The sequence below is a fragment of the Ovis aries genome, chromosome 11 (genome assembly GCF_016772045.2).
Source record: "Ovis aries strain OAR_USU_Benz2616 breed Rambouillet chromosome 11, ARS-UI_Ramb_v3.0, whole genome shotgun sequence".
In the NCBI taxonomy this organism is placed as follows: Eukaryota; Metazoa; Chordata; class Mammalia; order Artiodactyla; family Bovidae; genus Ovis; species Ovis aries.
Genome location: NC_056064.1, coordinates 46319114 through 46346660, shown reverse-complemented (window position 1 = coordinate 46346660; position 27547 = coordinate 46319114). Strand labels below are relative to the sequence as shown.

The following is a 27547-nucleotide window of genomic DNA, read 5'->3' as shown; positions in this document are numbered from 1 at the left end:
TCCCAAAGAAAGGCAATGCCAAAGAATGCTCAATCTACCGCACAATTGCACTCATCTCACATGCTAGTAAAGTAATGCTCAAAATTCTCCAAGCCAGGCTTCAGCAATATGTGAACTGTGAACCTCCAGATGTTCAAGCTGGTTTTAGAAAAGGCAGAGGAACCAGAGATCAAATTGCCAACATCCACTGGATCACGGAAAAAGCAAGAGAGTTCCAGAAAAACATCTATTACTGCTTTATTGACTATGCCAAAGCCTTTGACTGTGTGGATCACAATAAACTGTGGGAAAATCTGAAAGAGATGGGAATACCAGACCACCTGACCTGCCTCTTGAGAAATCTGTATGCAGGCCAGGAAGCAACAGTTAGAACTGGACATGGAACAACAGACTGGTTCCAAATAGGAAAAGGAGTACATCAAGGCTGTATATTGTCACTCTGCTTATTTAACTTATATGCAGAGTACATCATGAGAAACACTGGGCTGGAAGAAACACAAGCTGGAATCAAGATTGCTGGGAGAAATATCAATAACCTCAGATATGTAGATGACACCACCTTTATGGTAGAAAGTCAAGAGGAACTAAAAAGCCTCTTGATGAAAGTGAAAGAGCAGCGTGAAAAAGTTGGCTTAAAACTCAACATTCAGAAAACGAAGATCATGGCATCTGGTCCCATCACTCCATGGGAAGTAGATGGAGAAACAGTGGAAACAGTGTCAGACTTTATTTTGGGGGCTCCAAAATCACTGCAGATGGTGACTGCAGCCATGAAATCAAAAGACGCTTACTCCTTGGAAGAAAAGTTATGACCAACCTAGATAGCATATTCAAAAGCAGAGACATTACTTTGCTGACTAAGGTCCATCTAGCCAAGGCTATGATTTTTCCAGTAATCATGTATGGACGTGAGAGTTAGACTGTGAAGAAGGCTGAGCACCGAAGAATTGATGCTTTTGAACTGTGGTGTTGGAGAAGACTCTTGAGAATCCCTTGGACTGCAAGGAGATCCAACCAGTCCATTCTGAAGGAGATCAACCCTGGGATTTCTTTGGAAGGAATGATGCTAAAGCTGAAACTCCATTACTTTGGCCACCTCATGTGAAGAGTTGACTCACTGGAAAAGACTTTGATGCTTGCAGGGATTGGGGGCAGGAGAAGAAGGGGATGACCAAGGATGAGATGGCTGGATGGCATCACTGACTTGATGGACGTGAGTCTGAGTGAACTCCAGGAGTTGGTGATAGACAGGGAGGCTTGGTGTGCTGTGATTCATGGGGTCGCAAAGAGTCGGACATGACTGAGCGACTGAACTGAACTGAAACATTTATGAAGCAAAGCATATTTTTGGCATAAACAACAGATTCCAAATTGCCATACAGACTTGTAGACTTGTGCCATATAGAAAGTGTTAGTTGCTCAATTGTGTCTGACTCTCTGTGACCCCATGGACTGTAACCCACCAGGCTCCTCTGTCCATGAAATTCTTCAGTTAAGAATACCAGAGTAGGTAGCCATTCCCTTCTCCAGGAGATCTTCCCAGTCCAGGGACTGAACCTGGGTCTGCTGAACTGCAAGCAGATTCTTTATCATCTGAGCCACCAAGGAAGCCCACAGGCTTAGTAGCATGTAGGTATTTCATAGCAAACATTAAAGAAATACCACTGAAAAACAAAATTTAATACCAAGGACTAAAATCAGATTTACAACAATTCTCACTTACCTTTAAAATTTTTCACTTTACTCATCAATGTTTCTAGAGAACTCTTCTTATCAACTGTAGAAGAAGATCAAAGTCACACTGAGATAAAAAGGACTCATAAAATATTGTGAAAGATATTACGGGAAACCATAAATCCTCATTTGTTTTGGGCCAGGCACTATCCTAAGTGTCAAATGTATATTTACTGAATAATATAGTCTATGCTATTATTTTACCTAATTTTTATCACCTTCATGAGGACTATAAAGAAAACCTCAACATAAAAGTCATATCAATAATATGAATTTTACTTATAGTTCTATAATATTTCAAACCCATATATATTAGTGATGGAAAGAAATTCAGAAGTACCATTATCTAAAAAGCCTACCTTTCCCTATTCAAAATGTGGAAGACTGTCTGTTACTGACTATAATTTGGGTAGAGAACATAGAGACATAACAAATAGAGTGCAATATTTTCATGTTGATTTTGGTAACTGGCTGCTTACTTGCTGCATCCACATTTACAGCTTCTTGATTACTGTCAGGGTAGATTACCATTCCTAAGGTTCCTTTTCCTAGGACCTTTTGTGCCAACAATGCTTATGCCTAAATTCTCCTAGTATCTAGCCATAGTATCCAAAAACTTGCTTACCATCAACAGGGAGATTCTGAGTCAGATCCTTAAGTTCCTCATCTGTAAGCTTGATTCCCATATTGTCCAGTATAGTACTCAAACTGTTGACACTGACTTTCTTACCTAAGGAAAGAGACAGTCCTTGAAGATTACATAACTCCCCAAACTTACATCTTTTGGAGACACATACCATGTTGTGGATTTCACGAACACTATATGTCAGTGCTCACAAAGATGGCATATAATTTCATGGAGGTCATATATTATTTAAAGCCTACTCACAGACTCCCCTTTGTATATGTGGGCATGTGTGCTCAGTTGCTTCAGTTGTGTCTGATTCTTTGCGACCCCATGGACTGTAGCCTGCATACTCCTCCATCCATGGGATTCTCCAGGCAAGAATACTGGAGTGGGTTGCCATGCCCTCCTCCAGGGAATTTTCCCAACCCAGGGATCGAACTAAAGTTTCTTATGTCTCCTGCACTGGGAGGTAGATTCTTTACCACTAGTGCCACCTGGGGAGCAGCCCCCCTTTATATCTACTAGGGTAAAGAATGCTTATTTTAAAATGTGAAAAAAAACCCTCAACAATTTTGGTAAAGAGACTAAGGACTTTATGCCTATAAAGAAAATCGACTATAAAATTAGAATTAGGGTTACTACCTTGAGACTTGTCTTGGGGACCAGCCCATATAATACAAAGTTTCAAATAGCATTGAATAAATGCTAAGAGAATTCTAGCTCTGGAGGCAAACATTCTTTACTTCTGAACACCATGATTTGATGATTCAGCTCTTAGTTTAGTTTTTTACTGTGGCTGATTAAAATCCCTGAATAACCATTAATCTTTTCTGCTATTTGTTTCTATGCAAATGTGAAATTTGATATCTCTTTTCTTGAAAAGTTTGGAAAAATCTTCAAAAAGTGGAAGACTTTCTAGATATAAAGTAGAAGATCAGCTGCTAAACTGAAGCTAGATCTTCAATGGGAGCATAAATTTGCAATCAGTATATATGAGAGATGGAAGCCCTCACTAATTTAATATCTTGGAAACAATAATTATGAAGATCCCCCATTTGTTTTCATTCTCATTATGCTTCTCAATTACCTTTAAGAGACTTCACAGCTTCTAGTAATCTGTTTTGAAAGACCTTGTTATCATCTGTAAGGCAGAATTTAAGTTACAGAGAAAAGTGCATAATCACTAGAATACTCTCAGGGAAAACTGGCTTTTCAGGATTTTTAGTAAAAATTTCTATGTTCATCGCAGTACTGTTCATAATAGCCAGGACATGGAAGCAAGCTAGATGTCCATCAGCAGATGAATGGATAAGAAAGCTGTGGTACATATACACAATGGAGTATTACTCAGCCATTAAAAAGAATACATTTGAATCAGTTCTAATGAGCTGGATGAAACTGGAGCCTATTATACAGAGTGAAGTAAGCCAGAAAGAAAAACACCAATACAGTATACTAACGCATATATATGGAATTTAGAAAGATGGTAATGATAACCCTGTATGTGAGACAGCAGACGAGACACAGATGTATAGAATAGTCTTTTGGACTCTGCGGGAGAGGGCGAGGGTGGGATGATTTGGGAGAATGGCACTGAAACATGTATATTATCATATATGAAACGAATCACCAGTCCAGGTTTGAAGCATGATACTGGATGCTTGGGGCTGGTGCACTGAGACGACCCAGAGGGATGATACGGGGAGGGAGGAGGGAAGGGGGTTCAAGATGGGGAACACGTGTATACCTGTGGCAGATTCATGTTGATGTATCGCAAAACCAATACAATACTGTAAAGTAATTAACCTCCAATTAAAATAAATAAATTCATATTTTTAAAAATCATTAATATAAGAAAAAAATTCTATTATAAAAAATTTTAGAGAAAATTGGGGATGTTTAGCACAACAGGTGCTCTACAACGTGCACATCCCTTCTCCCCAATCCTGCTTTATTCTCGTCTAAACTATCAACCCTTTTCTTCCATCCACAAATGCTAGATTAATCACTTTTTTTCTTTTGATGAGATGATTCATCAAAATACAGATCTTGTTTCCCATGAGTCATCACAATTAGGATGTTGCTTCCCAATCTAAAAGTAAAATTGCATGTATAGGGATTCACTTCAGGTATAAATGGACACTAAAATATTTTTTCGAGATTGACTTTCTATTTTCTGAAGCTTAGGAAAAAGGATTTTAGAGGGTCTCATAGATAGAGAAGCTAAAGCTCTTTTTGATTATACTGATATTTATAATGTTTACCATCAAATGACAGAATTTTCACCAATTCCTTGTATTCTCTATTTTTGAGCTCAATCCCCATGTTTTCCAGGACAATTTTCATATCATTGATACCAACTTTTCCTCCTTAATAAAAAATATTAAAATAATAGCACACATGGAATATAAGTACAATCAAATGATTGCAAATAATGAAACTAATTTATGATGCCAGTACAGTATGAGTATGGGTTGGGGGAGTAACAGTCACTGAGCTCTGACCAAGTACACAGAGATAACATTACTCACAGAAACATAATTTGTTCTCTAAGGCTGATATAAATTAATTTATTTTAATTGGAGGTTAATTACTTTACAATACTGTATTGGTTTTGCCATACATCAACATGAATCCGCCACAGGTATACACGTGTTCCCCATGCTAAACCCCCCTCCCTCCTCCCTTCCTGTACCATCCCTCTGGGTCGTCCCAGTGCACCAGCCCCAAGCATCCAGTATCATGCTTCAAACCTGGCTTGATGGTGGCCATGAAAACGTGCCTTTAGGACTTCCAACTACAGAGAATGTAATTGACCAAGGGCCCCAGCTGCTGCTTTGGAATTCATCCCTGTTTTTATACTAAGGCCATGCCTTCAACAGGTTTCTCTTAACCAGTGATTGAATGCTGCACTCAAGGAGGCCTATTCCTGGGGGATAGGGGATGGCTGACTTTGGCCACAGGACTGCTTGAAGACTTTGCCAGACCTTCCTTAGATTGTATGGCAATATAGGATGCTTCCACTCAACTTTTTCTTCCTTTCTCTCTTTTGGTGTCACATTTGCACTACAGTCTGAGAGTTCTAGGCTTTTTAGGTTACCTTCCTATTTCTCTTACACAGGCTTTCCCTCTAATAATGTCCATGAATGTTTAATTCTGCCTTGGTTTTTGCTTTCTTGGGGGGCCTATACTAACACATCAAAAGGACAATGACAATAAATGGATATTATATCCCTCTTGTCAATTAGCAAACTATATATGGCTTATCCTAACAATTCTATCAATATGTACAACCTATCATCTTTCCTTTGGAAAGTTACCAGGGTCTTTTCTAAAGATCCATTTCACTTTTTATTACAGATTTTGGTATCTCAAAATAAGAGAAATGAAGTGTATAGTGGAAAATACATAAGAAAATACTCCTGGACATAAAAACATTAAATAGAAGTTAAATGACAGAATTATCATACAGTTAATTAAGGTCTGAAGAAAATGCAATTACTATAAAAATTAGGATGTTAGGTTTATACTAACTTCTCCCTCACCTGTAACAGCTTTGACTCCATCCATCACCTTAGCCAGATCAATTTTTCCATCAGCTACAAGGAAAAGGGCCAATTGAGACATGTAATCAATGTCAAGAGCACAGAAGAACATAGAAAGGATGGATACTGATGGGAAATTTCAGATAAATTCCACTGATAACAAAATCTTACCCAGACTTTTATTAAATCTCTGAATTTCAAGGGTTTTGCTGATCTATTTTTTAGAATTAATTTATTTTAATTGGAGGCTAATTACTTTACAATATTGTAGTGGTTTTTGCCATACATCGACATGAATCAGCCTAGATATGCTATCTATGTTGGTCATAACTTTCTTTTCAAGGAGTAAGCATCTTTTAATTTCATAGCAGCATTATTTACAATAGCCAAGATATGAAAGCAATCTGTTTCCATCAACAGATGAATGGATAAAGAAGATGTAGTGTGCAGTGATAAGTCATTTTGATATCATATACCTTAATATGATGCTACAAGAATAACACTCGATCTTTGCGGTATTATTTTTGAAAATTTATATTCCCTGGTCTAATTTTGAGAAAACATCAACTTTAAAATGAGGGATTTTCTACAAAACATATGACCAGTACTTTTCAAAACTGTCAAAGTCATGAAAAACAAAGATTAAAAATTTGTCAGATTGAAGAGGATGAAGAAGACACGATGACTAAATTTAACATAGGACTTCAGCAGATAAAAGACATTAACGGAAAAACTAGGGATCCCTGAATAAAATCAGTAGTCTAATTTTAAAAAAAGAAGATATGTTGTGTATGTGTATGTATATACACACATATATATACATACATAACACACACAATGGAATATTGATCAACCATAAAAAAAAATGAAGATCTTCCATTTGGAATAATATGGATGGATGGGATGGTATTATGCTTAGTGAAGTCAGAGTAAGACAGACAAATACTGTATGTTTTTACTTAAATGCAGTATCTAAAATATATAACAAACACATTAATACAACAGAAACAGATTCACAGATACAAAGAACAAAGCAGTAGCAGTGGGGAGGGGTAGGAGGGCAGGACAAGAGAGAGGAAGGGGACTAAGAGACACAAACTATTAGGTGTAAAATAACAAAGCTATAAAAATATAATGTACATCACAGGGATTATAGCCAATATTTTATAATAAATTTAAATGGAATATAATCTATCAAAATGTTGAATCATTATGCTGTATATCTTAAACTAACATAATATTGTGAATCAACTATACTTTGATAAAAAACCCCATTGGGATTTTATATCTTATATAAAGATATAGGTGTATAACATAGAAATACATACATACAAAAAATATAAATGTGTATATATCATTTTAGAATAATTGATATCTTTATTTCAGTAAATCTTGAGAAATTTTTCCATCTCAGAGCAGTGGTTTATAATCCATTATCTTCCATCATTGAGGGGATATCCTCAGTGAAAAGAAAAGAAGGAAGGTGATCCAGTTTAATATCTTTGTCAGTTGGTTCTCTGGCTAATGATAAGGAAGAGTCTTTATGCTTGAAATGCCCTTAGCAGTATATCTCTGGCTAAGAATTATTTGTAGCAAATAGCACCCATGAGCTGTAAGGCATGGTTCCCTGAATAATGTCACAAAGACTATACAGCTTTCTGGAGATTCTTCATAATTTAAATGCTCCTACTGTGTGAGGTGATTTATAGAGACTTCATTTATTCTCAACCAGAATAGCATGTCCAACATGGAAGGAAGAAACTATGGAGTTGCCCTTGACATTTCAGACCTCTATTTTTTTTTTTTAATAATGATTTTATCCTAGACATCATTTGGTGAAGCTTGACACTAGGTAAGATCTCTGATTTATGTCAGTCTGATTTAACAATCTGAACCTGAGTGTTAGTTTACCATTCAAGAACACGAATTAACTTTCCATGTTCCTTAATAAGATTTTACTCTATAAAGATCCTATTTCTTGTAAAATGCATTCTTAGATAGTTCATGGGTTTTGTTGAAGTTATAAATCAAGTACTTTTCCTATTTGATCATTGTAAGCTTTGGGAAAGCCACTGAGGTTTGCATATTTATCTTGTATTTAGTTACCTGAACCCAAATGGCTTATATAAGGCTCAATAGGGCTTCCCAGATGGCGCTAGTGGTAAAGAAGCCGCCTGCCAAAGCAGGAGACATAAGAGACATGGGTTCGATCTCTGGGTCGGGAAGATCTCCTGGATGAGGAAATGGAAACCCCCTTCAGTATCTTTGCCTAGAGAATCTCAAGGACAGAGGAGCCCAGCAGGCTACAGTCCATGGAGTTGCAAAGAGTTGGACACGCCTGAAGCGACTTCGCATGTATAAGACTCAGTTATTATAATAGATTTCTTTTGTGTTCTGTGTTTCTTAGAGACACAATCATATCATCTGAAACTAAAGGTAATATTGCCTCTTTCTCAGTATTATTTCATCGCATTTCCTCACTGAAGTAGCTAGAATCCTTAAAACAGTGCTGAATGGCAGTAACAATAGTTGGCATTTGTAGCTTTTTTCCCCCCTAAGTTTAGGGTACCTCAAGATTTAAAAATTTTATGTTATTTTCATTACCAACTAAATCAAGTTTTAGAAATTCTCAGCTGTAAGACATGGAGAAAACTCCTTTTGGAGACTGACAATGCTATTTACTATTCATACCATCAACAGGTAAATTTTCATTTAGCTGTTCAAATTCTTTTTCAGTGAGTTTGATATCCATTTTTTCTAGAAGTGGTCTTAAGTTGCTGATGTCAACTTTTCCTCCTTAAGAAAGACAGAAAAGTAACATGAAAGCCACTGAATGATCTAAAACATGAAAAACACATTTGTCTTTAAATGTCTTTCATGAGTATGTATAAGTATTATAATAAAAGGGACAACAAAAAATAAAATTTGCATACTTGTATTGTTATTGCCATTTCTGATAAGAAGACTATAGCTTACATTTGACTTTTCCAAGAGTATAGAGAAAGTCAATAGGTACAATGAACATGGAACACATTTTCTTAAAATCTATACTGGTGGCAAGTCTACATAGAGAAGATGTTCTCAAGAAGGTTATTGTGCTGAATGGTAACTGGACCTGGAGAATCCTCATCTATTACTCCCAGTAGTCCTAATTAACTAGTAAATTTATTTATTTTTTTGGATCAGACTCCAAAATTTGCTGTTGTTGTTGCCGAACAACTTTTCTAAATTCAGTGGTGAGGTTAATCCTCCACTTCAATTTTTCTTTGCAAAATTACATACCAATTATTTACCTGGGAGCAATATTAGAAAAATTCCATGTATGGTATTTCCTATGAATATAATAGTATACACATCATTTCCGTATAAAATGAAAATACACTGAAAGAAGCAAAAATAATGAATAAAAATATAAAGAAGGATAAAGGATTCAAAATCTTATGCAAAGACTGAAGATATCAGACAAAAGAATCAATACATTACAGTTCTTACTTCTGAAAGATGTCACACCCTCTAGTGTTCTATTTTTATGCACCTTTCCATCACCTGTTAAAAAAGGGGGTTTGGATTATGATACAGGGAAATCGATAATGGAATTCACAAAAATTGAATTTATTTCTTATATTTAAGAATAATAATAATTTGTCCTAAAATATTTTTATCTGTTTTACCTTGAAGTAGTAACAACATTAAGAAATACTAAAATCTTTAAAAATACAAAACTATTCACACTTTGTCCCACAAAGCCATTTTTTTGTAGAATTCTACCATGCTGAATCGGAGAAGGCAATGGCACCCTGCTCCAGTACTCTTGCCTGGAAAATCCCATGGACAGAGGAGCCTGGTAGGCTGCAGTCCATGGGGTTGCTAAGAGTCGGACACGACTGAGCGACTTCTCTTTCACTTTTCACTTTCATGCATTAGAGAAGGAAATGGCAACCCACTCCAGTGTTCTTGCCTGGAGAATCCCAGGGACAGAGGAGCCTGGTAGGAGGCCATCTATGGGGTCGCACAGAATCAGACACGACTGAAGCGACTTAGCAGCAGCAGCAACCATGCTGAATATACATGATCAAGTTCTTTAAAAAAGTGTTTCATGCCCATTTATACATGCATGTTGATATCCATTGTCAAAAGTCCATTTTCATATTAGGTTGTCTTTTATTTTAAAAAAGATCTTTAAAAAGTTCTTAATTATCTCTTTGTTATACTTGTTGTGAATAATTTCCAAGGTTGGTATTTGCTTTTTATCTCATGCAGAAGTATTAAACCTTGTCAATTTATTATTTCTGGATGTTGAGTGTTACTATTTCTGCAGTTGATTCAGGAAAAAAGAATGTATGTTCATGTGTGTATTTATTGGAGAGAGAGGGGTATGGATAGAGAAAGAGAGAAAGTATGAATAAATGATAAAGCTAATGGGCAAACTGTAAACAAATTGTGAACCTGGGTAAAGGGTAGGAGGGAGTTTTTTGTACTCTTCTTAAAACTTTTCTAAAAATCTAATATTATGTTCAAATAAAGTTAAAATACTAGAGGCCAAAAAATCCAACCATCTAAAAACATTAAAATTATTTTGGAAGCAACATTTGGGTCAAAGAAAAAAAATGAAACTGTAAGCTAATTAACAATAATGATAATAAGAACGATGTATCTGATCCCATGAAATAAGGCTAAAGCAACAAAAATGAAAATAGTCAACCATTCAACTACAAGAATAATAGAGAATGAAAATGTTCTAAAGACAGAAAAAGGAACTGACAAAAATTATAGCAGAAATTAATACATTAAACAAATAGTAAACAACAAATAAGTCTAAGAATTGGGTTGTTTGTGGGGTAGGAAACAATAACACAGATTAATTGCCAGGAAGTATAACTGAGAAAAAGATAAAGCATAAATACAGCAAATCAGACTGAGATTGATCAGTATCAATCTTAATCTTCTAATTGCTCTGTGACTATGTAAGAGAATTATATGCATGTATATGTATATTATGTGTGTACATATATATATTATATATATATATTTTTAAGATAATGCACACTAAATACAGTGTGCATTAATTAGATGATTAAGATTGATACTGAATGAGACTAGGGAAATAATTATCAATATAGGGGAAATTTTAAAAAGTTTTATGAGGACATTTTGCCATGCTCTTTGTTTTGAAGCTGGAGAGTATTACACTTCATGAAGTAAGTCGCACAGAATGATAAATATTGTATGTTTTTACTTATCATGGAATCTAAAAAATAAGACAAGTGAATGAATAAAATCATTGCTTATCTTATCATGGCAGTTTTCATTGGAATTTCAGTGATTCTTACACCAAAATCTACATGATACTGTCAGAATCAGAAAGTGACAAAAATAGTACAAAGGATTCTCATATAGTCTTTACCCAGATTTTTCAAATGTTAACATTTAACTATATTTATTTTATCATCCTTTCTGTAGGTGCATATTATTTTTTTCTGAATATTTGCAAATGAATTTGCAGGTACAATGCCCTTAACCACTAAATACTTTAGTGTGTATTATCTTAAAAAAATATATAATGCGTATATATACATATACACACATATAATTCTCTTACATAGTCACAGCACAATTAGAAGATTAAGATTGATACAGCACACCTAACTAATCTACAGAGTTTACTCAAATTTTACTAGTTGTTCCATTAATGTCATATATAGCAACTAAGAATCAATTTCTCATGTTTCTTTATTCCTTAATCTTGGACAATTCCTCATTCTTTTTCCATCATGATTTTCACATTTTTGATGTGTACAAGCCATTTATTTTGTACAACAGCCCTCAATCTGGGTGGCAAACTTCTAGAAATAACCCAGAATTTAAATTTTAAATCCTTACGCATTAAATTCTAAAGCTTTATAACTTCCCTCCCAGGCTTACAAGGTCTAGTTGTTCAAAGGAAGGTTTCAGCAGCAGTTTTTAGGCTTACCACTAACTGGCAGTGCTTTCATCAGCTTTGCATGTTCTGTTTCTGGAAGTTCAATTCCCGTATCACTCACCACACTTGCCATGTTATTGATATTGATATTTTCACCTTTAAGAAGTTAGAAATAATTATACTTATTAATAATGATTCCAAATTTGAGGTTGAAGAGCAAAAAGCACAATGAAGTCCCCATCTATTATAGTCTTGGGGGAAATCAGAACTCTTGTTTCTTCAATACTAACAGATAAAGGTTCCTTTTAAATTCTGAGAAAAAATAAGTTTATTTCTATTACTGTTCAGTTAATCCACCTAGATAGCTTATTAGGTAAGATTCAAAATAATCTTGTAAGAACTTTGTTAATAATGCAATTGTTGACTACAGTGCCATTTATTGTGCCTGCCTAGAATTTCATATGGGAAATGTTTTATTAGGAAGGAAATCTCTACAGTGTAGGATTTCTTATATAGATTTAGTCCTGTAGGTATATTTTATATTGCTTTCTTTTTTCCAAACTTAAACTTATGCAACAAGATAAAACTTTCCATTGGATCTAGTGGCAGGGTAGCAGGAAAACATAATAGAAAAATAAAAATTATTGTCAAACCCTAGGATGCTCAGTTTATTAGTAATTTACCACTAACCTGTGAAGGCTTTCACTTCATCCATTACCTTTTTCATATCAACTTTCCCATCAACTGCAAGAAAACACAAGTTACATCTATCTATCTGTACATACACACACACACACACACACACACACACACACACACAACACAAAAGATGAGAAAGCGAACAAAAAAATTTAGTACTTATCACTTGCTACAAAATTTTATTTCTCCCTTATAAAATAAGAAAAATATTTTGCATTTCACATATATAATGATATTAACAATGTGACATTGACATTTTTGCTTTAAGATATTAAAACTTTCAGCATAAAAGAATTATATGCAAAGGAAGCCCAATTTACTTTAGCTGCTTTTAAGCATTTAGATATTGGAAAATTCTCCATTATTTAGTTAGGTTACTGGGTCAAAATTAAAAGGTGGTGTATACCATATTTCACTGTTTCATGTTTGGAAATTTTCTACTCATATAAAATTGACACATACTCATTATTTATTCACTATTATAATTAAGCCAAAAATAATTCATTGACATTGAATTACATATGCAAGTTATAAATGACTTAATACCTACACAATTGTTAATTATAACCTTTGTATATAATAGATATTCAATGATCTACTTCATTAGTTTTTAAAAGGACATTCAAATAGAAACATTAGCGAGACAAAATAAGTTCACTAAATCAGAATCTCAATTATATTAAGTATTGAGAAAGAGGAAAACAGTGAAACATTCTTGTGCTTTTATTTTCCAAATATTTACCTGTTGACTAATAGCAAAAATTAAAATTTGAATTATATATTACACTATTGAGAAAATACAACGATTAAATATAATACAAAATCTGGGCATTCTGAGCTTAAAATAAAGGTCTTCAAAGCATACAAACATATGGAGGCTAAACAACACGCTTCTGAATAACCAAACAATGACAGAAGAAATCAAAAAAGAAATCAAAATATGCATAGAAATGAATGAAAATGAAAACATAACAACCCAAACCCTATGGGATTCAGTAAAACGGTGCTAAGGGGGAAGGTTCATAGGAATACAAGCTTACCTCAAGAAACAAGAGAAAAATCAAATCAATAACCTAATTTTACACCTAAAGCAACTAGAAAAAGAAGAAATGAAGAACTCCAGGGATAGTAGAATGAAAGAAATCATAAAAATTAGGGCAGAAATAAATGAAAAAGAAACAAAAGGAGACTATAGCAAAAATCAACAAAAGCTAAAAGCTGGTTCTTTGAGGAGATAAATAAAATAGACAAATGATTAGCCAGACTCATCAAGAAACAAAGGGAGAAGAATCAAATCAATAAAATTAGAAATGAAAGTGGAGAAATCACAACAGACAACACAGAAATACAAAGGATCATAAGAGACTAATATCAGCAATTATATGCCAATAAAATGGACAACTTGGAAAAAATGGACAAATTCTTAGAAAAGTATTACCTTCCAAAACTGAAACAGGAAGAAATAGATAATCTTAACAGACCCATCACCAGCATGGAAATAGAAATTGTAATAAAAAAATCTTCCAACAAACAAAAGTCCAGGACCAGATGGCTTCACAGGTGAATTCTACCAAAAAATCAGAGATGAGCTAACACCTATCCTACTCCAACTCTTCCAGAAAATTGCAGAGGAAGGTAAACTTCCAAACTCATTCCATGAGGCCACCATCACCCTAATACCAAAACCAGACAAAGATGCCATAAAAAAAAGAAAACTACAGGTCAATATCACTGATGAACATAGATGCAAAAATCCTTAACAAAATTCTACCAAACAGAATCCAATGACATATTATAAAGATCATATATCATGACCAAGTGGGCTTTATCCCAGGGATGCAACGATTCTTCAGTATTCACAAATCAATCAATGTGATGCACCACATTAACAAACTGAAAGATAAAAACTATATGATTATCTCAATAGATGCAGAGAAAGCCTTTGACAAAATTCTACATCCATTTATGATAAAAACCTTCCAGAAAGCAGGCATAGAAGGAACATACCTCAACATAATAAAAGCCATATATGATAAACCCACAGAAAAACATTATCCTCAGTGGTGAAAAATTGAAAGCATTTCCCCTAAAGTCAGGAACAAGACAAGGGTGTCCACTCTCACCACCACTATTAAACATAGTTTTGGAAGTTTTAGCCACAGCAATCAGAGAAGAAGAAGAAATAAAAGGAATCCAGATTGGAAAAGAAGAAGTAAAACTCTCACTGTTTGCAGATGACATGATCCTCTACATAGAAAACCCTAAAGACAGCACCAGAAAATTACTAGAGCTAATCAATGAATATAGTAAAGTTGCAGGATATAAAATTAACACACAGAAATCCCTTGCATTACTATATACTAACAATGAGAAAACAGAAAGAGAAATTAAGGAAACAATTCCATTCACCATTGCAATGAAAAGACTAAAATACTTAGGAATAAATCTACCTAAAGAAACAAGAGACCTATATATCCAGTTCAGTTCAGTTAGTCACTCAGTCATGTCCAACTCTTTGTGACCCCATGAATCGCAGCACGCCAGGCCTCCCTGTACATCACCAACTCCCAGAGTTCACTCAGAGTCACATTCATCGAGTCAGTGATGCCATCCAGCCATCTCATCCTCTGTCATCCCCTTCTCCTCCTGCCCCCAATCCCTCCCAGCATCAGAGTCTTTTCCAATGAGTCAACTCTTCACATCAGGTGGCCAAAGAACTGGAGTTTCAGCTTTAGCATCATTCCTTCCAAAGAAATCCCAGGGTTGATCTCCTTCAGAATGGACTGGTTGGATCTCCTTGCAGTCCAAGGGACTCTCAAGAGTCTTCTCCAACACCACAGTTCAAAAGCATCAATTCTTCGGTGCTCAGCCTTCTTCACAGTCCAACTCTCACATCCATACATGACCCCAGGAAAAATCATAGCCTTGAATAGATGGACCTTAGTTGGCAAAGTCCTATATATAGAAAACTATAAAACAATGATGAAAGAAATCAAAGATGACACAAATAGATGGAGAAATATACCATGTTCATGGATCAGAAGAAACAATATAGTGAAAATGAGTATACTAGCCAAAGCAATCTATAGATTCAATGCAATCCCTATCAAGCTACCAATGGTATTTTTCAGAAAACTAGAACAAATAATTTCACAATTTGTATGGAAATACAAAAAACCTGAAATAGCCAAAGCAATCTTGAGAAATCAACCTGCCTGACTTCAGACTATACTACAAAGCTACAGTCATCAAGACAGTACAGTACTGGCACAAAGACAGAAATACAGATCAATGGAACAAAATAGAAAGCCCAGAAATAAATCCACACACTTATGGACACCTTGTCTTTGACAAAGGAGGCAAGAATATACAATGGAGAAAAGACAATCTCTTTAACAAGTGGTGCTGGAAAAACTGGTCAACCACTTGAAAAAGAATGAAACTAGAACACTTTTCAACACCATCAGTTCAGTTCAGTTCAGTTCAGTTCAGTCACTCAGTCATGTCCGACTCTTTGTGACCCCATGAACCACAGCACACCAGGCCTCCCTGTCCATCACCAACTCCCGGAGTCCACCTAAACCCATGTCCATTGAGTTGGTGATGCCATCCAACCATCTCATCTTCTGTTGTCCCCGTCCCCTCTGCCCTCAATCTTTCCCAGCATCAGGGTCTTTTCAAATGAGTCAGCTCTTCTCATCAGGTGGCCAAATTATTGGCATTTCAACTTCAACATCAGTCCCTCCAATGAACACCCAGGACTGATCTCCTTTAGGATGGACTGGTTGGATCTCCTTGCAATCCAAGGGACTCTCAAGAGTCTTCTCCAACACCACACAGTTCAGAAGCATCAATTCTTCGGCACTCAGCTTTCTTTATAGTCCAATTCTCACATCCATACACGACTACTGGAAAAACCATAGCCTTGACTAGACAGACCTTTGTTGGTAAAGTAATGGCTCTGCTTTTGAATATGCTGTCTAGGTTGGTCATAACTTTCCTTCCAAGGAGTAAGCATCTTTCAATTTCATGGCTGCAATCACCATCTGCAGTGATTTTGGAGCCCAGAAAAATAAAGTCAGACACTATTTCCACTGTTTCCCCATCTGTTTGCCATGAAGTGATGGGACCAGATGCCATGATCTTCGTTTTCTGAATGTTGAGCTTTAAGCCAACTTTTTCACTCTCCTCTTTCACTTTCATCAAGAGGCTCTTTAGTTCTTCTTCACTTTCTGCCATAAGGGTGGTGTCATCTGCATATCTGAGGTTATTGATATTTCTCCTGGCAATCTTGATTCCAGCTTATGCTTCCTCCAGTCCAGCATTTCTCATGATGTACTCTGCATATAAGTTCCACACACAAAAATAAACTCAAATTGGGTTAAAGATCTAAATGTAAGACCAGAAACCATAAACCTCCTAGAGGAAAACATAGGCAAAATACTCTCTGACATAAATCACAGCAGGATCCTCTATGACCCACTTCCCAGAGTAATGGAAATAAAAGCAAAAATAAACAAATGGGACCTAATTAAACTTAAGAACTTTTGCACAACGAAGGAAACGACAAGCAAGGTGAAAAGACAGCCTTCAGAATGGGAGAAAATAATAGCAAACAAAGCAACTGACAAGGAAATTATCTCAAAAATATACAAGCTGCTCATGCAACTCAATTCCAGAAAAATAAATGACCCAATCAAAAAATGGGCCAAAGAACTAAACAAACATTCTCCAAAGAAGACATACAGATGGCTAACAAACACATGAAAAGATGCTCAAGATCACTCATTATCAGAAAAATGCAAATCAAAACCATAATGAGGTACCATCTCACGACGATCAGAATGGCTGCTATCAAAATGTCTACAAACAATAAATGCTGGAGAGGGTCGTGGGGAAAAAGGGAATCCTCTCACACTGTTGGTGAGAATGCAGACCAGTACAGCCACTATGGAGAGCAGTGTGGAGATTCCTTAAAAAACTGGAACTAGAACTGCCTTATGACCCAGCAATCCCACTGCTGAGCATACACACCAAGGAAATCAGAATTGAAAGAGATACATGTACCTCAACGTTCACTGCAGCACTGTTTACAATAGCTAGGACATGGAAGCAACCTAGATGCCCATGGGCAGACGAATGGATAAGAAAGTTGTGGTACATATACACAATGGAATATTACTCAGCTATTAAAAAGAATGCATTTGAATCAGTTCTAATGAGGTGGATGAAACTGGAGCCTATTATACAGAGTGAAGTAAGCCAGAAAGAAAAACACCAATCCAGTATAGTAACACATATATATGGAATTTAGAAAGATGGTAAAGATAACTGTATATATGAGATAGCAAAAGAGACAGAGATGTAAAGAACAGACTTTTGGACTCTGTGGGAGAAGGCGAGGGTGAGATGATTTTAGAGAATAGCACTGAAACATGTATATTACCATATGTGAAATAGATCACCAGTCCAAGTTTGATGCATGATAAAGGGCACTCAGCCGGTGCACTGGGACAACCCTGAGGGATAGGATGGGGAGGGAGTTGGGAGGGGGGTTCAGGATGGAGGACACATGTACACCCATGGCTGATTCATGTCAATGCATGGAAAAAACCACTACAATACTGTAAATAGCCTCCAATTAAAATAAATAAATTTTTAATTTTAAAAAATAAGAACTTATCTCTGAAAAATGTAAAGTAAGAAATGACAAATTCCTACCAAATGGCATCTGATTAAGATGGGGAAAAATGGATTTGTCCAGTGGTGAGATATTTCTTGGCCTTACTGGAATCTTCTAAAGTTCACATATTCTAGATCTTGTCCTTCTAGGAGGGAATTGCTCTGTGAATAGTTACACTTCAACCTTACTTAACATTTCTTTAAAAATCTGAGCTTGTTTCCAGGTTTCCAAGAGGGAACTGAAGTTCAACATCAGCTCCTGGATAATGGAGTCTGGCAACATCATACAGGAATCTTTATAGCCTTCTAAAGGAGGAAGAACATGTTCACTGGGTGGCCCAAATTATAGACAACTTTGCTCTGTGATGAGACTCTCTAAGGGGACAAAAAAAGTGACACCATCTTTGTGTTTCTATTTTAAATAGCTGGGGGAAGATATCTCTGAAAATTTGATGCAATTTAGGGTGAAATTTTAATCATTATGCTCAGTAGGCTTTCTTCGTTTCTCCCTTATTTTTTTTTCAATTTTACTCTTTTAATTTTGTTATGTCCCATTGTCACAAGCCTTGACCTCTGAAACCTCTCCCCACTTTTTCTCTTTTTTCCTGTCTCCCTAATGGTCCTTCAGTAATCCTGTTGACATTCTCAGCAATGTGTAGACATCATCATGCAAAAGAAAACATTAATATAAATTAATGTAAAAGTCAAGAGAAAATGTTTGTTCTTACTTCCATGTTGGGTTTTCAAAGTTTTTCTAAGCAGCTTGACATCAAGTAAGCATTTTGAAGAGGTCTATAATCTCACAAGCTTTCAGAGGTGCTTGATAATAATAGAAATGATTATAACAATAATATTTATCATAGTAATAAGTGACTTTATTGGACACATTATGTATAATACCAGGCACTGGTTTAATCTAATCTGCCGGGGGCCAGCGTGAGGAATTCTGCCCATGGCAAAGGTCATGAGGAAGGAGGCTTGGCATACGCAAAGGCGTGATCAAGCCTCAGGAAACCCCCTGTTCCCAAGCATCTAACCCCAAAACCAGAGTCTGTTTTATGCTCTCACCTACACCTCTGACTTTACGGGGGGCTCTCCCCCATAACCGTTTCTCTCGGAGAAGGAGTAAACGTGCAGCTCCAAAGCAATAGAAATTCCTGGGCGTGACAAGAGTGTTTCAGCTTACAGACTCCTCTGAAGGTTATCTAGCCCACTTGTATAGGTTTGTCCGGCCACATGTGATTGTTTACAGCCTCCCAACCTGAGAGGCACGAGATGTTTTAGACTTACTAAAGGCAAAATCTTTTGGGGAGTTAGAAATTATTAGTATAGTTGGTTAGGAATTATATTGGTGAAGGGTCTCTTCATTTGTTGTGTCAATAATTGCTGCTAATTCCCTGCTCTGGGTGAAACAAGGATGTCTCAGGTCAAACCTCTCTGCTGACAGACTAGCTTGTGTGACAGGATTATCCTTACTGCTGCCACTAGGCACATGATTGTTTACTACCTCTCAACCATAAACAGCACAGAGAGTTTTGGAGTATTTTGAGAGTCTTAATTAGCATAGGGCTTTTTCTTTTTGTTGAGTCAATGATTGCCGCCAGGCCTCTATATCCTTAGATACCTGGGAATATATTAATCAATGTATTTGGAATATAGCAAAGGAAATATGGTAGTTTTTGATGTTAGCAATACTAGACTTTTTGAGTTAATGGATTTTCTCTTTTGTAATAGATCACTGTACTTTGTTATATATCACTGTGTCCTTGCTGTGTAAGAATGTAACTTTATCATATCTTAAGACTAAATAGATCTTAAGGGGAGCATTGGTGAAAGGATTTTCATTTGTTGGGTTGATGTTTGCTGCTAAATCTCCATGTTCCCTACCCTTATAATGAATATAACTAGCATATAGGAAGAAATAAGTATTAACCTTTAAGCATATAGGAGAAATAAGTATTAACCTTTAAGACTAATCATGTTAACCTTGGGTTGAATAAATTTCTTTCTTGATTGTAACTCACTACACCCTCACCCTATAGGAATGTAACTTTATTTGGAGGGTGGTGCCTGGTTTAAGAAAAAACACCCTTGGAAGAAATAAGTTTTTTTGGTTATCAGAAAGAAAGGATCATAAAATGTAAGCAGGTCTCACTCATGGCCAGAAGATGATGTAATATCCCTAAGACCTTTTTTTTTATACATTTATGTGAAGCACCTGATTTTGACAAAGGTCAAGACTGCTGACCCCCACGTGACTCTGTATTCATCCCTATGTGTAACAAAAGGTATATAAGCAAACCCAAAAATAAAAAAATCGGATCAGTTTCCGGAAAGACTGATTCCCTCATGTCGTTCTTTTCTGCTCCCCATTTTTCGGGCTGAATTCCCATCTGGAGCGTGGGTGCCCTCCAGGTCTACTTATTCGCCCCGGTTTTCAAGACCACGCGAGAAGGAGCCCAAGGAGGGGCACCTTCCGATATTCAAGTGGCACCGGTGGCCCAACGTAGATGGTGCAAATTCCTTGTCTTGGAATTTTATTGGTATCCCACGTAAACCAAGTTATTCAGCCCCCTTTTTTCTCTCCTACTATTTTCTGGCTGAATTTCCATCTGGTACATGGGTACCCACCAAGCCTACTAATTTTGCCTGGGCTTCTAAGATCGGACCGGGGGGGCCTCAGTGCCACCTCTCCTTCTGGAGAACGGGAAGACGCCTGCGGCCTACGTAGGTGGTGATTGGTATCCCATGTGAACCAAGTTATTCAGCCTCTTTTTCTCTGCTAATCTTTTAATCCCTTTCTATCTGTAATTAAGTAAGTTATTTCCAGAGACGCCGACTCCGTCCCCACCTTCAAATCACCCTGGATCCACCGGGGCTGGACCCCGGCACTAATCCTCACAAAATTCTATTAAGGATGTGTTATTAATGTACTCCTTTCATATATGAAGAAAATGAGACAGAAGAACATTAAGATGCCATAACTTTAAACCTTAAGAGTTAGAATTCAAACCCAGTCAGTCTGGTTCTAGCGTCTGTGCCTTTAACCACTATGCCATTTCAACTCTGTTCACCATTTGTTGCTCACCATCAGTTTGCAGGCTCTGAGTCAGATCTTTAAGTTCCTTTTCTGTGAGATTTATCCCCATGTTTTCCAGAACAGTGTCCAGTTTACTGACATCAATTTTCCCTCCTTAAAAAGAGACAGGGATGAGAGCAAAATATAGTAATTAAAAAATGTGACAAAACTAGACAATCCAGTCAATTCTTCTGTTCAACTAAGGGGTGGTGGTTGTTACTGCTGATTAAATTTTTAGACTGGTTGGCTTCACTGTTGATCAAATTTTATGAATAAAAGAAATCTTTTGTTTTTTTATGGTACAGATTCAGATTTTGATTTTCCAAGCCCTGCCACAGTTTGGGAAATTTTAAACAAATATGGATTTTTCTTGGAAAAAAAAAACAACAAAATTAAATGATATCTACTTACCTAAGGTATATAAAATAGGCAAATTCATACAGATAGAAAGTAGAGTAGTGGTTACTCAGGGCAGAGGAAAGGGTTCTTAATGGGCTTTTTGAAAGCATTTCTGTTTGGGGTGATGAAAAGTTTATGGATATGGATGGTGGTAATGGTTGCAGAAGGTTGTATACTTAATGTTACTGAAATAGAAATTTTATCTTATGTGTATTATACTACAACAAAAAAATGGTAAATTACAGAGCACTCATCTGCTTTTTTCATTATGACTCTCCTATCTCTAAGAGTCTTTATACCTTCCAGTAATCTATTCTGCTAGATTTTCCCATCAGCTGTAAAAAAACACATAATTCAGGAAAAAGAGAAATCAGTCACCAAGATGGCTTTAAAATCATTTTAGAATTAAATTATGGCTTTAAAATTGTTCCATATTATCAAATTATAACAACATTACAAACTAAAAACAAACTTTGAAAGTCTGATCATCTGGGGACTTTACTGGTGGTCCAGTGGTTAAGATTCCATGCTTCCAAAGTAGGGAACATGGGTTTAATTCTTGATCAAAAGTCCCACATGCCATGTGGTACAACCCTCCCCTCCCCAAACAAAAGTGATCATATTCTCTTTGAATTGTAAAGCCAGTATTATCATTATTATTCTACCATGCCAAAACATTCAGTCTTTTAATCCCTCCTTTTACTTTTCTCATTTGGATTTCTGGAGAAGAGAATGGCCAACTGCTTCAGCATACTTGCCTTGAGAAACCCACAAACAGTATGAAAAGGCCAAAAGATATGACACTGAAAGATGAGCGCCCCAGGCTGGTAGTTGTCCAATATGCTCCAGGGGAAGAGCAGAAAAATCGCTCCAGAAACAATGAAGAGGTTGAGCCAAAGCAGAAATGATGCCCAGAAACGATGTCTGATGAAAGTAAAGTCTGATGCTGTCAAGAACAATATTGCATAGAAACCTGGAATGTCAGGTCCCTTAATCAAGGCATATTGGATTGGTCAAACAAGAGATGGCAAGAGTGAACACTACATTTTAGGAATCACTGAACTACAACGGACCGGAGTGGGTGAATTTAATTCAGATGAACATTATATCTACTACTGTGGGCAAGAATCCTTTAGAAGAAATGGAGTAGCCTTCATGGTCAACAAAAGAGTTTGAAACACAGTACTTGGGTGCAATCTCAAAAACAACAAAATGATCTTGGTTTGTTTCCAAGGCCAACTATTCAACATCACAGTAATCTAAGTCTATGCCCCAACCTCTAATGCCAAAGAAGCTGAAATTGAATGGTTCCATGAAGATATTTAAGACCTTCTAGAACTAACTCCAAAAAAAGATGACCTTTTCATCATAGGGGACTGGCATGTAAAAAATAGGAAGTCAAGAGATACCTGGAGTAACAGGCAAGTTTGGCCTTGGAGTACAAAATGAAATAGGACAAAGGCCAACCAATTTTTGTCAAGAGAACACACTGGTCATAGCAAACACCCTCTTCCAACAATATAAGAGAACACTCTAGACATGGACGTCACCAGATGGTCAATACTGAAATCAGATTGATTATATTTTTTGTAGCCAAAAATGGAGAAGCTTTATACAGTCAGTAAAAATAGGACTGGGATCTGACTGTGGCTCAGATCATGAACTTCTTACTGCAAAATACAGACTTAAATTGAAGAAAGTAAGGAAAACCACTAGGCCACTCAGGTATGACTTAATCAAATCCCTTATGATTATACAGTGGAAGTGACAACTAGAGTCAAAGGATTAAATCTAATAGACAGAGTGCCTGAAGAACTATGGACAGAGGTTTGTATGTATAGGAGACAGTGCCCAAAATTATCCCCAAGGAAAAAGAAATGAAAGAAAGCAAAATGGTTGTCTGAGGAGCCCTTACAAATGGCTGAGAAAAGAAGAAAAGTGAAAGGCAAAGAAGAAAGGGAAAGATATATTAATCTGAATGCAGAGTTCCAAAGAATAACAAGGAGAGATAAGAAAGCCTTCCTCAGTGATTAATGCAAAGAAATAGAGAGAAACAAAAGAATGGGAAAGACTAGATATCTCTTCAAGAAAACTGGAGATATCAAGAGAACATTTCATGCAATGAGGGGGATGATAAAGGACAAAACAGTAAAGACCTAATAAAAGCAAAAGAGATTAAGAAGAGGTGGCAAGAATACACAAAAGAACTACACAAGAAAGATCTTAATAATCCGGATCAACATGATTGTGTGGTCACTCAACTAGAGCCAGATATCCTGGAGTGTGAAGTCAAGTGGGCCTTAGGAAGCATCACTATGAACAAAGCTAGTGGAGGTGATAGAATTCCAGTTGAGCTATTTCAAATCCTAAAAGATGATGCTGTTAAAGTGCTGCTCTCAATATGCCAGCTAATTTAGAAAACTCAGTAGTGGCCACAGACCTGGAAAAGGTCAGTTTCATTCCAGTCGCAAGGAAAGGTAATGCCAAAGAATGTTCAAACTACCGTACAATTACACTCATCTCACATGCTAGCAAAGTAATGCTCAAAATTCTCCATGTCAGGTTTCACTAGTACATGAACCAAGAACTTCCAGATGTTCAAGCTGGTTTTAGAAAAGGCAGAGGAACCAGAGATAAATTGCCAACAATTGTTGGATCATAGAAAAAGCAAGAGAATTCCAGAAAAACATCTACTCCTGATTCATTGACTACACTAAGGCCTTTGACTGTGTGGATCACATGAACTGTGGAAAATTCTTAAACAGATGGGAATACCACACCACTTTATCTGCCTCCTGAGCAACCTGTATGCAGATCAAGAAGCAACAGTTAGAACCAGACATGGAACAACTGACTGGTTCCAAATTGGGAAAGGAGTACGTCAAGGCTGTATATTGTCACCCTGCTTATTTAACTTCTATGCAGAGTGCATCATGCAAAATGCTGGACTGGACGAAGCTCAAGCTAGAATCAAGATTGCTGGGAGAAATATCAATAACCTCAGATATGCAGATGACACCACCCTTAGGGCAGAAAGTGAAGAGGAACTAAAGAGCCTCTTGATGAAAGCGAAAGAGGAAAGTGAAAAAGCTGGCTTAAAACTCAACATTCAGAAAACTAAGATCATGGCACCTAGTCCCATCATTTCATGGCAAATAGATGGGGAAAAAATGGAAACACAGGAAGATTTTATTTTCTTGGGCTCCAAAATCACTGAGGACAGTGGCTGCGGCCATGAAATTAAAAGACACATGGTCCTTGGGAAGAAAAGCTATGACAAACCTCAATAGCGTATTAAAAAGCAGAGACATCATTTTGCTGACAAAAGTCTGAAGAGCCAAATCTTTTGTGTTTCCAGTATCGTGTACAGGTGTGAGAGTTGGACATAAACAAGGCTGAACACTGCAGAATTGATGCTTTTGATTTGTGGTGCAAGGGAAGACTCTTGAGAGTCCCTTGAACAGCAATGAGATCAAACCTGTCAATCCTGAATGAAATCAACCCTGACTATTCATTGGAAGGGCTGATGCTGAAGTTCCAATACTTTGGCCACATGATGCGAAGAGCCAACTCATTGGAAAAGACCCTGATGCTGGGAAAGATTGAGGACAAGAGGGGAAGGATGCAACAGAGGGTGAGATGGTTGGAAGGCATCATCGACTCAATGGAAAAGAGCTTGAGCAAACTCCAGGAGATACTGAAGGACAGGGAAGCCTGGCTGGCTACAGTTCATGGAGTCATGAAGAATTGGACACAACAGAATGACTGAACATCCACACTTCCTTTTTATTCAATTTCCTCTCTTAAAATTAAGTATTGCAGTAGAATTAAGAGTAATGGCAGGTATTTCTCAGCACTTATTCATAATGATGGTATGTTTCTTGATTTTCAAATGAAGAACTAAATTATGCAATTAAGATTTCTTAATTTTTGACAAACTTTTTCTTCAAGTCTCAAATGGAATAGGCATTCTTACTTAAACACACAAATCTAAGTTTTCTTAAAGGTTTTACTGCAAAGTTTCTTCACAGAAGCACTACTACCATTTTGGATAATTCTTTGCTGTACGGGCCTGTCCTATGCACTAGATGTCTTCTATCCACCAGATGCTAGTGACACATCCCCCCTCCCCCCAACCAAGTTGTGACAACCAAAAACGTTTCCAGACATTGTCAAATGTTTCTTCGGGAGCAAAACTGTCCCCTCTTGGGAACCACTGTTACAGTGATATTTGAAATGCTTACCATCAGCTGATAACTTTTTCAATAGCTCCAAGCGTTCCTTATCTGAATATTGTATCCTCATGTTTTCCAGAATACCTTCTGTGTCAGAGATATCAATGTCCTCCCCTACAAATAATAAGAATTATAAAATGTAAGAATTTTAAAAATTACTTAAAGATTTAAAATATAAAAATAAATAATATTTTCCTATGTAGCACTGATTTCAGTTATTGAATCAAGAGCAAAACTTCATCACAAACATATGTTAAAGGTATTATCTCCTAATTATGTGGACAGGATAATATAGTATACAATAGAATGTAGGGATAAAAAGTACCATGATAAAATAGAATATTTTATATGTTTGATCTTTAGCTATTGAATGAAATTTGTGTTGGTCTTTATATGATTACCTATATAAGTTGAAGCTTTGCTTCATCTACAGTGCTTCATCTATACCTGTACTTTGGTCATTAATATGTGATAATTATAAACTCATATGAAATATGTTGTTGACAAATGCTTCATAGAATAAGATACTTCTTATCAAAAGACTGCACCAAAGCACTGTTATTAAAATATAGATTATCTACAGTTCAACCAACTCTGGAAAATTTGATAAATACCACTCATTAATAAAAAGGAAAAATGTCTAAATCAACAATGATGATGAAACAGTTATGACAATGCTGATAAAAAAATCATTAAATATAATTTAGTATAATAATTTATTTTCTTAGATTTAGAGTATTTGTCACTCACCTATAACAGTTTTTATTCCATCCATTAGCTCATTGAGAACAATCTTTCCATTAGCTATTAGAAAAGGTACAATTAATATAAATGATTGAGATTTAGAAAAAAGGTATAAAATACTTGTTTATAGCTCCTAGTCAAAATCAACTATTTTTATTTTATTGTAAGGAGATCCAACCAGTCCATTCTGAAGGAGATCAACCCTGGGATTTCTTTGGAAGGAATGATGCTAAAGCTGAAGCTCCAGTACTTTGGACACCTCATGCGAAGAGTTGACTCATTGGAAAAGACTCTGATGCTGGGAGGGATTGGGGGCAGGAGGAGAAGGGGATGGCCCAGGATGAGATGGCTGGATGGCATCATGGACTCGATGGACGTGAGTGTGAGTGAACTCAGGGAGATGGTAATGGACAGGGAGGCCTGGCGTGCTGCGATTCATGGGGTCGCAAAGAGTCGGACACGACTGAGCAACTGAACTGAACTGAACTGATAAATGTATATTAATTTATACTTAATTAGATTTCAATAATTCACCCAATAAAATTAAGAACCAATTGTTTCCTAGATTATAAGGATTCTCTAGTTTATATGAAGCTATACACTCCTGTATAAGGAGATCAAGATATGATTTATCCCAGCCACAAAGCTCCATCAGTGGTCACCACAAATGGAAAAGTGTCTATACTTTTCATCTTTCATTCTGTGCTAAATTTCTTTTCTCCAATATTTTAAATCACCATGACTTGCTGTAAATACTTGATTTCTATACATTTGAGACACGCTTCCCAGGTGGTACTAGTGGTAAAGAACCTGCCTGCCAATCCAGGAGACATAGAGATGTGAGTTTGATTTTTGGGTCAGGAAGATCCTGTGGAGAAGGAA

The 27547-nt window shown here is 36.4% G+C and overlaps 1 protein-coding gene across 1 annotated transcript in view; it reads right to left on the bottom strand.

The window, feature by feature from the left end:
* EFCAB13 (EF-hand calcium binding domain 13) overlaps nucleotides 1–27547 on the bottom strand; it is a 315250-nt gene that overhangs the window by 91458 nt on the left and 196245 nt on the right. The window contains exons 31-40 of the mRNA XM_060395750.1: nucleotides 26672–26725; nucleotides 25931–26035; nucleotides 21297–21401; nucleotides 12518–12571; nucleotides 11879–11983; nucleotides 9400–9453; nucleotides 8599–8703; nucleotides 5908–5961; nucleotides 2360–2464; nucleotides 1724–1777 (exon numbers count right to left, since the gene is read on the bottom strand). Coding sequence (XP_060251733.1) covers nucleotides 1724–1777; nucleotides 2360–2464; nucleotides 5908–5961; nucleotides 8599–8703; nucleotides 9400–9453; nucleotides 11879–11983; nucleotides 12518–12571; nucleotides 21297–21401; nucleotides 25931–26035; nucleotides 26672–26725 — 795 coding nt within the window. The remainder of the gene's footprint in view (nucleotides 1–1723; nucleotides 1778–2359; nucleotides 2465–5907; nucleotides 5962–8598; nucleotides 8704–9399; nucleotides 9454–11878; nucleotides 11984–12517; nucleotides 12572–21296; nucleotides 21402–25930; nucleotides 26036–26671; nucleotides 26726–27547) is intronic.